Below are 16,635 nucleotides of genomic sequence, written 5' to 3' on the forward strand. Positions count from 1 at the left end.
TAGGAAAATGGATATATCTCGGTAAGCCATTATTCAATAGTGTCAAATTTTCTCGGTCAAGTAACATTTCAATGAGTTCGCCACGTCCGTCTGAGACCAGAGATCCCCATAATGGATGATGCCCATTAAAATCTCCTAGTAAACAAACAGGAGGTGGTAATTGGGAAATTAGATTTAACAGTTGCTGAATTGTACATGATTGATTCGGCAGAAGATAAATTGAGGCTAGTGTCAGTGTGATACCGATTACTATATGGGTAGCAACAGCTTCTAATGGTGTTTGTAATGGAATGTGCTTGGAGGGGACTCCTGATTCCACTAGTATAGCTACTCCTCCATGGGGGCTGTTATTTTCAGATCGATCTTTTCTGAAGATAGTATAGTTTTTGACTGAAACGGATATTTTTGTTGTTAGATTTGTCTCTAGATAGGGCAGCAGGATTGTAATGGTTAATTAGTTCATAGATATCATCAATATTGCTGCGAAAACCTCTGCAATTCCATTGTATGATTTGTTCCATTATTTGGTTTTGTGAGCAGAAGAGGAGTCTGTTTGCTTTTTGTGAGAGGCTTGTTTATATCTCTCGTGTTTTGATTTTTCTTTTCTTGAAAAATTGGGGCATCTTGAGTCATTGCCTTCTTCCATATCATCATCTGCATGTATTTCAAGCAGATCTTCTGAGTTGGTGGTATCATTGGTGTCCATGCTTGAGGGGTGAGATTGCTTCACCTCAACTGGATCTAATTTTTCCACTGCTTGGCAATGTGGAAGTCTCTGGGATGGAACTGTCAGTGCCGTATTACTGCATTGATCAACTGCCTTTGATGTATGTTGGACCGAGAGGACTGATCGAGCCCAGTCTGAGATTGATGTATCTGGAGGAATGGACACTTCTGTCTGACATGCTATTGACTGGTGACTATAAGTAGCAGAGGCATAAGTGCATTTTGGATTATTTAATCTTATTTGTTTTCTTGCCTCTTAGTAGGAAACTTTATTTTCAACTTTATACTTTTGTATCTTTTTCCCCAACTTCCAGAGGTCGCAGTCTTTGGAGTATGCCGGATGGCTGCCCTTGCAATTTGGATACTGTGGGGTTGGTGCCTTACATTCTGTTTGTGTGCGAGTTTTACACCCACAGTTTGCACATGTTGCGTCTCCACGGCATGCTGTCTGGGAATGGCCAAATTTCTGGCATTTAAAACATCTTAGGGGGTTCGGAATATATGGCCGAACGCGACAGTTTAAATATCCTGCCTTGACTGAAGCTGGTAGGTTTGGAGAACTGAAAGTTAATATTATACTCCGGGTAGGAACTAAATTGCCATCTTTTCGGATCATGATCCTCTTTGCCTGAATGACTTTTTGTTCTTTAAGTTGCTGGGCTATCTCATCTTCAGGAACGTTTAATAGATCCCATTCAGTGATCACTCCCCCTTTGAAGAATTGAGGGTGTTATGTGGTGTGATTTGAACTGGGATTCCACTCAAAGATGTCAAACTTAATAATAGTTCAGAGTGTCGAGGATTGGTGGTCTCTATTAATAAATCTCCAGATTGGAGACGTTTCACCATTTTTGGTGAACCTGCGGCATGTTCGAGGCATCTCTGAATGATAAAGGGGGAGAGCTTGCCCACAGGTTGTGTTGACAGAGAATGTATTATCAGGAATGCTGGTAATTCCTGTCTGCCAATGTCTTTCTTCATTCTCTTCGATAGAGAGAAGTCATGGTCAGTGTCATGAATGTCATTTGCTTGAGAGCTCTTCGGCTCTAAGCATGGAAAGTCACTTGTTTCCATTTCTGCTCCTTTTAGCCCCGGGGGTTGTCTTATCCCTCAGATTACTGGCCCCGCCACGTGGAGGCAGGAGCGGTGCCACCAGTGACCAAGCGGTTGTTGAAGTAAATAAAGGGTTAATAATGAATATATAGAATAAAAAAGAAAGGTAGATTTCCTCTCTCGGTTCTTACTTTTGTCCTTTAAAGTACAGAACCTCTTCAAGTAAACAAAAGAACAGGTGACGCTAGAAAAGAATCGAAACTATAACACTTTGGGAGATCACTATATATTCGCAGGAAGAAAATCGCTTGTCACTCGGGGCCTTAGCTAGTCTAACAACTGTCCAAATGGTAGGTGTTTTGAAGAACTCCTTAGCCAGAAAATATGCATGTAATTTTAATGCTTGCAAAGATCATAAGAAATTATGTTTATAAAAAATTATGCCTGTTAGCACCTCTTGGACTTCCCCTTTCCCCTCGGGTGTGTCCATGAATGACATCTGATTTTTTATGAACACTGTACATATGCAAAGGTTTTAATGTATATCAGTATAATTATTACCTATCATTAACACAGAGCTTTTTATTACAAATGTTACAAACATTGATTACAAAAAAATAAGGCTCCTGCAAAGTACTTACATCTGTGGACAAATGTAAGAACTTTCGGATATCATCTAAGAACTGCATCATTTTGAAAAATGTTTACAATTGTTTCTCTTCTATGGTGCAACTTTAACCCAGACCATTTTCAAACAGTTAGTAACTGACACAAACATATTTTTGGTCAGAGTATCAAGGTTTGATAAAAAGAAGTTCAGTAAATGTTGCAAAACATTAATTTTATTCAATGACAAATGTTTACATTGATATAATCTCCTTCAATCACACACTTTTTCCATTGTGCCTGCCCCTAATCAAAAAATTTTTGGAAGTCTTTTGTAATGCTTTCCGGCAGTTCATGTATGAGTGAAGCTCTTGAATTGACTAATCATTTTCCTTTCCTGTACTGTTTTTTCAATTTGCAAATGACAAAAGGCCACACAGTGTCATATCAGATGATTAAGGTGGACGTGGCAAAATAGAAATGTTTTTTCAGTCAAAAATTTCTGAATGGCGAGTGACATATGACATAGTGCACTGCTGTGTTGAAGGAGCTCACCATTTCACTATTTTCATTCCATTTACAGCAGATTGAGTCTCTCAGCCATTTTAAAACTTCTTTGTAATATACAGGATTAACAGTAACACTTTGCATTCTGATAGCATCATCCTATCATTGTCAAAAAAAGTGCAATCGACATTACCTTCACATGTGATTTTGACTCTCACCTCTTAGTCTTGGTGACATTTTCCTCTGGGAGCTTTGAACCATTATATCCACCGCATATCCATTACCTGTTATAATTTTATTAAAAATGCAGGGATGCAATACAGATTACTCGAACAACTCAGATGAAATGGAGACTTGATGCTGTCTTTTAGCTCAGGTGAGAACATGTGGAGCAAACTTGGTGCTCACTCACCTTATGCCCAAATCTTCAGTGAAAATGGCATAAACTGAACCAAATGAAATTATCTCCTCAGCAATTTCTCAAATGGTCAGTTGTCAATCTGATCAAATTATGGTTGTTTTAGAATGCTGAGAAGGAACTGATTCTTTCTTTATCTTCAAGATAAAAAAATTCTCTCGTAAATATAAACTTTGGACCAAGTTAAAAACTTTCTCATCACAGCATCATTCCTGTAAAAATAAATAAAATTTGCTTGGCAGCAAATTTCATAATTTTCAATGTACATGCCAAATAAGAAAACAAGTGCTGAATTGAAGCAGCTTTCTACAAAACTGGCACATAACATCATGTTAAAATTTGGTGTTACGTGCATGCTCAAAAGATGTTTGTAAGCCCTGCAAAATATTTTAGCTTTTGCTTTCAAAAATGCTAAGATCATTCACCAAACCTTTTGATCAAACTATTTATGCATTAATACACACAGTGTACTTGTGGTTTTGGTATATATAACAATTTAAATGGGCGATTGCTTCTTTCTCTCCAAATGCAAGTTAAAAAATGGCTCCAGAGAAAATTATGACCATAACATCCTTGTACTATCACTGTTGACATGAACATTACCTTACTATACAAAACAAGCATGACCACAATAAAATAATAAAGGGGGCCACACAATGTAAAAAATATATCATCTCAGGAATAATTATCACATCTTACTGTGTGTATGTAAATAATATCAATAATAAGGTAAACTTTTTAGAAAATAATTTTTAAAAGAGTTACCTCTCTCGCTGCTAATATTATGGTTGTTAACTGAGACCTGTCACCCCATTCAGCCAAAAATGTCATAGTAAATGATTCCAAAAAAATTCTTGATACAAAAACCATCAATTTCCTTTTCAAAGCTTTGGTATGATTATTTAAAATTTTTCCAGACTCAACATCATCTGCTTCATTATCCTTAGAAAACTGAAAGTTTGGAAAATGTGATCAGTTTGCAAAAATAATTAGGACATCAAAAAACAAAAACTCAAGATTAGAACGCATTTTGATATTTTGAATAAATACAATTGCAATAGTATACATCTTTCACAATTCTAAAGGTTTTTTGGCAAAAGTAAAGAAAGCCAACACGAGAACCATAGCAAACCATGAGAAACTTACCAGACAAAATGGTTTTCTGCTACCGCAGTTTTTCTCCCTGCATTCTCACAGTAAACAGAAGGTGCATATTATAGTTAGTGGCAGTAAAAGTCGAGAACGATATATTGATTGATACATAGGTGAGACAAATGTTGTACTGACTGGTGTGTGAACACAACAGATGATAACATCATAGCGTTAAGTGATTGACTGACGTTATGATACATGTATATATATAAAGAATCTTTCTTTATTATTTCCTAACCTAACCTTTAAGGTTAGGTCAGGAAATATAAAGAAAAATAAGGGAAGCTTTTCCTATTATTTCAATCAATATATCATTCTTTCTCAACTTCTACTGCCACTATCGATAACACACACCATCTGTTTACCAAGAATGCAGGGAGAAACTGTGGTGGTGGCAAACCAGTTTGTCCAGTAAGTTTCCCATTGTTTGCCGTGGTTTTCATTGTTGGCTTTCTTTACTTAGCCGATTTTTTTAAATAACTGTCAAGTAAAAATTCTTCATTATCTATAGAGTGATAGAGAAATAAAAATAAAATAACACTAATTTCTCTCTCTCATAAATATCTTGTATTTTGAAGAAAGATACTTTCAATTTTTTATCTCCACATAAATTTCTGTTCAATGTTTTTTTTATTTCTTATCGTAATTGCATTGGCTTAGCTATTAGCTGCATAGAGAACCTAGTTCTCTATGAGGTGGTGTAGTATGCTACAACTTAATAGGTCTGTCTCCTGTAACCTGTATTTTCTATAAGTAGCGTATAGACCTAGTCAAGCTCTGTGGTTTATTTTGAATTTAGATGGCGCGATTTGGAAAGTAAATAATACCTCGTGTCCGTAGATTAACTGTTCGTAACTTGCCACCATTGTTATATGATACACGTGCTAGCGTAAGATTTAACGGAAAACTAGATAGCGAGTATAGTAGTATCAATTAATCAGTAAAATTTATTAATCTTATTAAATTTCATTGTCAATTGAATTGTACTTTTTTAACTAAATAAATATAGCGACCTAGTTATTACAAACGTAACATCATAAATTAATACATATAAGTTGACAGGGGATAAGACAGTCATATAACGTAACTCGGAGATAATAATCGATACCGAAATACATATATATAGTGTTATAACTGCATTGGGATATAGGTTTAGGGTTATATTTTGTACTGGAATTTTATTGAACTTGAATAGAAATCATGACTCAGACCAGAGCAACAAAGCAAAAGGCTCAAACTAGTAGAAGTGCTGTGGCTCAGGAGAGAACTGGGGGGGGGGGGGGGCGGTTGTCCTCTGAATCACAGTCTATTGAAATGCACTGCTTGTTTGATGTTTGTGGAGCAATCAGGAACAGGACATGATAGTGCCAAGGGGAATGTCTTTGTGTGTGTGCGCGATGTAAGGAGTGCGAAGAAATCAGGCGCCAACTTGGCATTGTAGCTTGAAGGACAGGGTGGAAGCCCTCAGAGGATTTAAATTGACAGCCCATCAAGCTCTCAGCTGCCCACATCAATGCAAGAGCTTGCACTTGAACATCACGCAACACAGCGGCAACCCCCAAGGCAGAATGCGCTGGTCCCAAAGGAACTAGTTGTAGGTAACTCTATTGTCAGGGAAATGGGGAACATATTGTGCAAAAAGGATAGATGAAACAGGACCAGGGTATGTCTGCCAGCGGCAAAGGTTGATGACATTGCAGAGCAGATATCTTTTAAGGGCACAAAGGGTGATATTGTTGTACACGTTGGCACTAATGATATTAAGAGTAGAAGACCGGCAGAATTACTTAACAAGTACAAGACAATGCTGAAAAAACAAGCCGTGAGTTAGGGTTGAATTTGAAAGTGTTTGCAATTCTGCCCAGATACAATAGGAGGGAGTATATGATGAGAAGCTTGTCGATCAATTCTGCCCTGGAGAGATTGTGCAAGGCTCAAGGTGTAGAATTTTTCTCAGCCTAGTCTGTGCTTGTTAACAGGAGAGACTGCTTCTACAGGGATGGGATAGACTTAAATAGAAAGGGTGCAAGAATATTTGCTGATGCTATCGAGGCAGAGTTAGATGGGTCGGAAAACTGCTAGCTTTGGGGGATACACGGACTAATAGATTAACAGTAGCAGCTGGCAGAGGTAAAAGTGATTCTTGCACTACTTCTATTGAAATGCAATTGAGCAACAGCCTGGAAAGCAAGGCAATGGGAATTTCCAGGACTGCTGGAAGTCATAGTGGAACAAGTAAATACATGGGTTGTGTTAGGGTAACTAAGAGTAGAAACAGGTGCATGTATACTTGCATGTGCACCAATGCTAGGAATATAGTTATTAAATTTGATGAGCTTGAAGTGCTAGTCAAGACATCAAAGGCAGTTATTGGGATATCAGAGACATGGTGTCACACAGACATAAGCAGTGCAGAACTGGAATTTGGGGAGTACAATGTGTACAGAAAGGATATACAGGACAAGAAGGGAGGAGGAGTTATGCTGTGAGTTAAGAAACAAAATCTAAGGAAGTGCACCCAATTGATGTGGGTGGACAATGCAATGTTGAGTCTGTTGGTGTGACATAAGCACTGGGAAAGGAAATATGAGAGAAGGTGTGTGTTAGAGGCCTAATGAATCTGATGAGTATAATGAGCAATTGTGCAGAGAAATAGAGTGGGCCAGTAAACCAGAGTGTCTTATAATGGGGAATTTTAATTTCCCAGATATTGACTGGAATTTGTGGGTTGATCACTCACACACTAGCAAGGCTTTTGTGGATTTATTGAATGATTGTTTTCTACAGCAGCATGTTCGGGAGGCAACTAGAGGAAGTAATATTCTTGATCTTAATATCAGTAGTGATTCTTCATTCATCAAGAATCTTCAGATAAAGGAACCACTAGGTGGCAGTAATCACAGTGTGCTGAAGTGGAATTTACTCAAAGAGGTAACTACCATCAAGGGTAAAGGGAAGGGTTTTTGCTTTCGTAAAGGTGACTACGGTGGTCTGAGACAGTATTTAAATTCTATATGGTGGAACCAACAGATGATGTTACCAACAGCAAATTCAAAATGGGAAGCATTCAAAGAATTTAATTTTGGAAGCTACTAGGATTTTCATACCAACAAAGGAATATTGTTCAAGATTTAGGCCTAAATGGATGTCAGATGAACTAATTAGACATGGGACAGAAGAAAAATGCATAGGATACATTAACTTGTGACACAGTTGCCTATGATAGATATAAGCTGGTCTGTAACCAAGTTACAAAGGAGGTTAGGCAGGCAAAGGCAGATTACGAGAAATATTTGGCAAAGGAAGCAAAGAAAAACAGCAAAGAGTTTTTATTTATGTAAACTCTAGAAGGGGATGAATCAGATTGGTCCATTTGATATCGATGGTTCAACTGTTGATGATCCTGCTCAGGTAGCTAACAAACTAAATGAATATTTTGCATCGACATTCACACATGAGGAGTTATTCAGAGAGAGGGATGCCAGAGGTGTATTCAACTCTGGCAGTAAGCTAGATAATCTTGTAATCACTGAGAATAAAGTGGAGGAGAAATTGTTGAAGATAAACACAAGAAAGACATCTGGGATGGACGGAATCTATAAAGTTATATTAAAGGAGGCAGGAAAGGAAGTAAGCAAACCCTTAGCCATAATTATGAGAGCTTCCCTGAACTCAGGGGAGGTACCCATGGACTGGAGATATGCAAAGCTGACCCCAATTCACAAAGGAGTATCAAAGGGAGACAGGTAATTACAGACCTGATAGTTTAACTTCTGTTCCAGGGAAATTAATGGAGGCACTGGTAAAAGAAGCATTGCAGGATCATCTAGACAACACTGCAGTTATAGCTCGGACACGGCATGGGTTTAAGTGGAAGTCTTGTCTGACTAATTTGATTGGATACTATGATGTAGTCACAAAGGAACTGGATGCAAAGAATAACTTTGATATCATATATTTGGAAATTAGAAAAGCCTTTGATACTGTTGCACATGGAAGACTGATGCACCAATTGGAGCAGTGTGGCACTGGAGGCAAATTGTGGACTAATGTTATTAATGGAGTTCCTCAGGATTCAGTGTTGGGTTCATTGTTATTTTCTGTATTTATAAATGGTATTGATGATAGTATATCAGGCTTAATGTCGAAGTTTGCAGACGATACGAAGGTTGGCATGGTTGTTAATGACATTACACTGCTGCAACAGGACCTAGAAAAGTTGAGCAGATGGGCTGAGAGGTGGCAAATGAAGTTTAACATTGACAAATGGGAAGCAGTAATCCCAGAGTAACGTGTCAACTCTGGTGTACCACACTGACAGTGGTAGAGTTTGAAAAGGACCTGGGGGTAATTGTGCAGGCAGATATGAAGTTTCTGAGCAGTGCAGACAGCCTGCAAGAGTAGCTCATGGTGTCTTGCCAATGATATACAGGAATTTTTCTAGCAGGGATAAGGAGGTGATTATCCCTTTGTATAAAGCAATGGTCAGACCACACCTTGAATACTGTATACAGGTCTGGAGGCCTAATTTTAAGAAGGATGTAGAGCTGTTGGAATGAGTACAGAGAAGGGAAACAAGATTAGTGAATGGAATAAAGGGTTGCTCTTATGAAGAAAGGCTCAAGTTTTGTAAATTACAGTGTCAGTAGACTAGGCACCTGCGAGGTGATCTGATTGAGGTGTATAAAGCCTTGAATGGTTTCAGCATGCTCAATGCAGATAGGATTCTTCCTCTTGCTCAGAATAATTGCCTGAGAGGGCATAAATTCAAATTGAGGAAAGACGGTTGTAGGACAGATGTGCGGAAGTTTGCCTTTAGCCAACAGGTGGTTGATTGGTGGAACAAACTTCCATCTGTCATTATAGAAGTTAATAGCTTAAATTAGCATTAGTAGCTGTATATGATGCAAGAAAGCAAGCTTATGCAGCATCAGCCAAAAAAAAACCACTCCCATTTCACCCCTCCGTTTGTTCGAAATACCTGTCCAGTTGAGCCTTAAATTTATTGAGGCTATCAACTTCCACAACAAGGGATGGAAGTCTGTTCCCCCAACCAATTACCCACTGGCTAAAGGCAAATTTCCGCACATCTATCCTACATCTGTCTTTCCCCAATTTGAATTTATGCCCTCTCAGGTGATTATTCTGAGCAAGAGGAAGAATCCCATCAGCATTGAGCATGCTTAAACCATTCAAGGCTTTATACACCTCTATCAGATCACCTCGCCGGTGCCTAGTCTCCAGACACTGTAATTTGCAAAACTTAAGCCTTTCTTCGTAAGAGCAACCCTTTGTTCCATTCACTAACCTTGTTGCCCTTCTCTGTACTTGTTCCAGCAGCTCTATATCCTTCTTGAAATGAGGCCCCCAGACCTGTATACAGTACTCAAGGTGTGGCCTGACCATTGCCTTATACAAGGGAATAATCACCTCCTTATACCTGATAGAAAAATTCCTGTATGTCATTGACAAGACACCATGAGCTACTCTTGCAGCCTGTCTGCACTGCTCAGAGAACTTCATATCTGCCTGCACAATTACCCCAGGTCCTTTTCATTCTCTACCACTGTCAGTGTAGTACCACAGAGTTGACACATTGCTCTGTGGTTACTGTTTCTCATATGTACTACTTTACGTTTGTCAATGTTAAACCTTATTTGCCCCCTCTCAGCCCATCTGCTCAACCTTTCCAGATCCTGTTGAAGACGCATAGCGTCAGTGGTTTCCTTAACAACCCTGCCAACCTTTGTATCGTCTGCATACTTGGACATTAAGCTTGATATACCATCATCAATATCATTTATATATACAGAAAACAATAATGGACCCAACACTGAACCCTGAGGAACTCCACTAATAACATTAGTCCACAATGAGCAGTGTCCATTGATTACCACTCTGTCTTCTCCCCCTCAACCATCCCTTTATCCATAGCAGCAATTTGCCTCCAATACCACACTGCTCCAATTTGTGTAGCAGTCTTCCATTTGCAACAGTATCAAAGGCTTTTCTAAGATCCAAATATATAATATCAAAGTTATTCCCTGCATCCAGTTCTTTTGTGACTGCATCATAGTATCCAATCAAATTGGTCAGGCAAGACTTCCCCTTAACAAAACCATGCTGTGTCTGAGCTATAACTGAAATCTTGTCTAGATGATCCTGCAGTGCTTCTTTAACCAGTGACTCCATTAATTTTCCTGGAACAGAAGTTAAACTCACAAGTCTATAATTATTTGTGTCAGCCTTTGATCCTCCTTTGTGAATTGGGGTCACATTTGCTCATCTCCAGTCTATGGGTACCTCCCTGTCCAAAGAAGCTCTCATAATTATGGCTACGGGTTTGCTTACTTTCTTTGCTGCCTCCTTTAATATAACTGGATAGATCCCATACAACCCGGGGCCTTTTTTAAGTTTATCCTCAACAATTTCTCCTCCATTTTCCTCTCAGTTATTACAAAATCATCTGGCTCACTGCCAGAGTTTACTCCACCTCTGGCATTCCCCTTCCTGAATAACTCCTCATGTGTGAACGTAGATGCAAAATACTCGTTTAGTTTGTTAGCCACCTGAGCAGGATCCTCAACTGTTGGACCATCAATTTCCAGTGGACCAATCTGATTCATCCCTTTCCTTCTAGAGTTTACATAGGTAAAGAACTCTTTTCTGTTTTTCTTTGCATGCTTTGCCAAGGATTTCTCATAATCTGCCTTTGCCTGCCTAATCTCCTTTGTGACTTGGTTACAGACCAGCCTATATCTATCATAGGTTTCCATGTCACACATTAATTTATATGTATCTCATACATTTTTCTCCTCTGCCATATGTCTCATTAGTTCATCTGACACCCACTTAGGCCTAAACCTTGAACAATATTTCTTAGTTGGTATGTAAAGCCTAGTAGCTTCCAAGTTAAGTTCTTTGAATGCTTCCCATTTTGAATTTGCTGTTGGTAACATCATCAGTTGGTCCCACTGTATAGAATTTAAATACTGTCTCAGTCCATCGTAGTCGCCTTTATGAAAGCAAAAACCCTTCCCTTTACCCCTGATGGCATTTACCTCTTTAAGTAAATCCCACTTCGGCACACTGTGATCACTGCCACCTAGTGGTTCCTTTATCTGCAGATTCTTAATGCATAAAGAATCACTACTGATAATCAGATCAACAGTATTACTCCCTCTAGTTGCCTCCTGAACATGCTGATGTAGAAAACAATCATCCAATAAATCCACAAAAGCTTTGCTAGTGAGTGAGTGACCAACCCACAAATTCCAGTCAATATCTGGGAAATTAAAATCCCCCATTATAAGACTCTCTGATTTATTGGCCCAATCTATTTCCCTGTACATTTGTTGTTTGTCATTTGGAGCATTAGCAACTAAGGCCATATTGCTCCGGGGATATGCGGTGGTCATTCCCTGACCTTTCCGCATCCTCCGCATTTGGTGGTCACAGGCTCGAACCCCGGTCTAATCAAGAAGCGTGTGCTACGCACTACTGCTCCTGCCCACCTGGCTACGGAGGTGCCCTTCCCTGTACAGTTTCTTATTATACTCATCAGAGTTGTTAGGATTATAGCACACTCCTACTCTCAATTTTGATCTCCCAATGCTTATGTCACACCAATCTGACTTGACACTGCACTGTCCAGTGATGTCGACTGGCTTCACTTCCTTGGATTTTATGTTTTTCTTAACTAATAGCATAACCCCTGCTCCCTTCGTATCCTGTCTATCCTTTCTGTACACATTGTACTCCCCAAATTCCAGTTCTGCATTCCTTATATCTGTGTGCCACCACATCTCTGAAATCCCAATAATATCTGCCTTTGATGTCTTGACTAGCACTTCAAGCTCATCAAATTTATTAACTATATTCTTGGCATTGGTGTATATGCACCTGTTTCTATGCTTAGTTACCCTAACACAACCCATGTGTTTACTTGTACAGCCATAACTCCCAGCAGTCTCTGAAATATCCTGAATCTTGTTTTCCAGGCTGCTGCTCATTCCAATAGAAGCAGTGCAAGAATCACTTTCACCTCTGCCAGTGGCTACTGTTACTCTATTAGTCCTTGTATCCCCCCCCCAAGCTAGCAGTTTTCCAACCCACCTAACACTGCCTCGATAGCATCAGCAAATATTCTTGCACCCTTTCTATTTAAGTGTATCCCATCACTGTAGAAGCGGTCTCTCCTATTAACAAGTACAGACCAGGCTGAAAAAAATTCTATCCCTTGAGCCTTGCACAATTTTTCCTGGGCCGAATTGATCGACAAGGCTCTCATCATATACTCCCTCCTATCGTGTCTGGGCAGAATTGGAGACACTTTCAAATTCAACAGTGACCTGTACTTGTTAAGTAATTCCGATGGTCTCCTACTCTTAATATCATTAAATAGATTCAAGGCAGAACTTGACAAACATTTGGACCGAGTGGATGGGTGAAATAAGGGTTTTTTCTTTTTTTTTTTTTTTGCTGATACTATATAAGCTTGCTTTCTTGCATCATGTGCCTTTGCTAATGCTAACTATAGGAAGCACTGCTCTTTGAGAAGTCCATGCAAATTTGAAATTGAAAAATCAGTCTAGTACAAAGAATGAAAACCATTTGCAATCTGCTTTCCTACTGCGTGTTCATTGGCAAGAACCACTCTGCCATCAGTTTAACACATTATTTTATAAACTGTTATAACCATTCAATCACTTTATCATCTATTGCAGTCACCTCTTAATCAGCTAGTTGAATCAGTAATCTTAAATAGCAGTTATATGAAGGTACAAGGACAGACTTAAAATTAATGTCTCTTAAGAGAGGATGCTCATTTATTAAAATTACTTATTGTGGCATATAAAGTACTAGAATAGTTAATTTCTTGTTGGATATCACCTGAAAGGAAAATGTCTCGTTTAGAGATATTGTTATGACTAATGCTCTTAGTCCATAACTCAATAGCAGCTCAGACTACGTACTCTATGTAGCTAACAGCTTCTAGTTAACATATGATGTGCAGCAGGTTATTTATTTATTTTTTTGAGGAAACCCCAAACACGAAAGGTATTAGAACTTCCAGTACTTAGTAATGCGTGGGTTGAAGTTTGAGAAAATTAAAGAAGATACTTGATGTTAGACTTGAATTTCCACATATTACAATTTTCAGGAAAAATGTGTGAAGGGGGGAGGGGGTTGTTCCAGAAAGTGGAAGTTGAAAGAATGAATGAGGAGGAAGTACAGTTCTATGAGTTTGAAGTAGGATAGTAAAAGATTGCTGACTGGTTGTGGCATACGTTCAGACTGGTTTGGAAGGAATGGGGAATTATAAAATTGAATTCAGAAGAACAATGCCCATAGCAGTATCTATAGAAAAGGCATGCAGCAGAAACAGAATATAGATGAGACAGAGTGGAGAGACTTTGTAAGTGATGGATCATTAATTAATATAGGGTGGCCACTGAAAGAGAATGTTTGAAAAGTCATAACTTGTTCATTTTTAATCTTTTTTATTTTCTTTTTTTACAGGTTATAGAGCATCCCTTGGAGATTAAAATGTGGCCACTGAAAGACTGACCACCCTTTCAGAATCTTCTGAAGCGATGTTGTGGCGATGCCTAGTTGAGTAGAGCGATGACAGGTAGAGGCAGATGGATCCTCAAGGACACTCTGCCGTACAGCTTCCACTGCTGCGCACAGTGCGCTTAGGACTTCTTCCCGGAAGATCGCCGACTGATCCAGTTCTTTCAAACTGGGCGATTAGGTTCCGAATCATGTTATCGCTAGGACTTTAAAATGTTGCCGGTATTGTCTCTGAGTTCAATAATTGATCACTGGAATAGAAAACGCCAACGAGTTTTACTCGTTGCTGGAAATCATACATAGCCATTTTAATCTCCAAGGGATGCTCTATAACCAGTAAAAAAAGAAAATAAAAAATATTAAAAATGAACAAGTTATGACTTTTTCAAACCCTTCAGTCTTTCAGTGGCCACTCTGTATAACTGCTCTCTTTTGAATGGAATCTAGAAGCCTGAGAGAGGTTATGGGGCACTGCCCAAGATATGGGAACAATATTCCATGGTAGGAATATTGTTGATTTGTATAGAATGAGTAGCTCTTTTGAAGAAAGTAATGCTGAGAGCAAAACAGAAAACCCAGTTTTTTAGATGCAGAGGAAGCAACATTTGTGATGTGCTTATGCCAAGAGAGATTAGAAATCAGGCTAATTCCTAATAGAGATAGGATCTTGTCTAGAAATCTGTGTCATTGAAGTTAAGCACAGGTGCAGAATAATCTTTTTTTTTTTTTTTTTTTTTTTTTATACAAGATATAAGACAGGACTGAGTTTTTGAATGATTGAAATTAACTAAGTTATCTTTATTGGGGAATTACATGGATATCATCATTTAAGAATTGGTTGCAGATATTCGAGAAGTTGAAGCTGTATATGAAGGGTAAGGTTTCTCAAACTGCAAGGTGGAATGTGATATGCCAGCATCAGCAAAAATATGAATAGGATTACCAGTCAATGAAAGATAATAAATATACAAGAGGAAAAGAGTGGGAGAAAGAAACATACCTTGGAGAAAACCAGCATTCTTGGCAAAGTTAAAAGACAGTGAGCCATCTACCATCACCAGCAGTGAGAGAAAAAAACTGGACATCCAATTTCTAAATGGGAAGCATTCAAAGAATTAATCATGGAAGCTACTGGGCTTTTCATACCGATTAAGAAATACTGTTCAAGGTTTAGACCTAAATGGATGTCAGATGAACTAAATGAGACTCGTGGCAGGGAATAAAAATTCATGGGATGCATATAAATTATCAACAGACACAGACACCTATGGTTATGCGCTAGTCTGTAATCAAGTCACAAAGGATGCTAAAAAAAAACAGCAAGGACTACTTTACTTATATAAACTCTAGAAGGAAGGGATGAATCAGATTGGTCCACTTGATATAGATGGTTCGACTATTAATGATCCTGCTCAGATAGCTGACAAACTGAATGAGTATTTTGCATCTACATTCACACATGAGGAATTCTTTAGGGAAGCGGAACAGAATCTTATTAAACTCTAACAGGGAGCTTAATGATTTTGTAATAACTGAGAGCAAAGTGGAGGAGAAATTGTTGAAGTTAAACAGAGGAAAGGCATCTGGGATGGATGGGATCTATCCAGTTATATTAAAGGCGGCAGCAAAGGAAGTAAGCACTTAGTCATAATTCTGAGTGCATCCTTGGACTCAGAAGAACTCCCCACGGACTAGAGATATTCATATGTATCCCCAATTCACAAAGGGGGATCAAAAGGTGACAAGTAATTACAGACCTGTTGGTTTAACTTCTGTTCCGGAGAAATGATGGAGTCACTGGTTAAAGAAGCATTGCAGGATCATCTAGAAAAGACTACAGTAATAATTCAGACACAACATGGGTTTGTTAAGGGAAAGTCTTGTCTGACAAATCTGATTGGACATTATGTGGTTACAAAGGAACTAGATGCAAAAAAATAATTTTGATATCATATACTTGGATTTCAGGAAAGCTTTTGATACTGTTGTGCACGGAAGGCTACTGTACAAATTGGAGCATCACATGCTACTACTACTAGTAGTAGTAGTAGCATGTGATGCAAGAAAGCAAATGTATGAGCTTATGCAGCATCAGCCAAAAAAAAAAAAAAAAACACACCATTCCCTTCCAAATGCCTGTCCAGTTCCTCCTTAAATTTATTCAACCTATCAACTTCCACAACAACAGATGGAAGTGTGTTCCAGCAATTAACCACCCGCTGGCTAAAGGCAAATTTCCGCACATCTATTCTACATCTGTCCTTTCTTAATTTAAATTTATGCCCCCTTAGGTTCGTAATCTGAACGAGTGGAAGGATCCCATCAGAATTCAGCGGGCTGAACCCATTCAAGGCCTTATACACCTCAATCAGATCACCGCGCAGGTGCCTAGTCTCCAGCCACTGCAATTTGCAGAACTTAAGCCTCTCTCGATAAGAGGATCCCTTCATTCCCTTCACCAATCTTGTTGCCCGTCTCTGTACACGCTCAAGTAAATCTACATCCTTCCTAAAATGAGGCCTCCAGACCTGTACGCAGTACTCAAGGCGTGGCCTGACCATTGCCTTATACAGAGGGATAATCACCTCCTTTTCCCT

At 38.8% G+C, this 16,635-nt stretch overlaps 1 protein-coding gene across 2 annotated transcripts in view; it reads right to left on the bottom strand.

The window, feature by feature from the left end:
• The window catches only part of LOC150082121 (putative divalent cation/proton antiporter TMEM165), a 156,124-nt gene that overhangs the window by 44,763 nt on the left and 94,726 nt on the right, over positions 1-16,635 (bottom strand). The window contains exon 5 of one of the 2 annotated variants that reach the window (XM_090379108.1): positions 4,076-4,261. The exons of the other annotated variant lie outside the window; for it this stretch is intronic. Coding sequence (XP_090235234.1) covers positions 4,076-4,261 — 186 coding nt within the window. The remainder of the gene's footprint in view (positions 1-4,075; positions 4,262-16,635) is intronic. 2 annotated transcript variants of the gene reach the window in all.

This window comes from Mastigoproctus giganteus, chromosome 8, assembly GCF_048544385.1.
Source record: "Mastigoproctus giganteus isolate SK-2022 chromosome 8, ASM4854438v1, whole genome shotgun sequence".
Lineage (NCBI taxonomy): Eukaryota > Metazoa > Arthropoda > Arachnida > Uropygi > Thelyphonidae > Mastigoproctus > Mastigoproctus giganteus.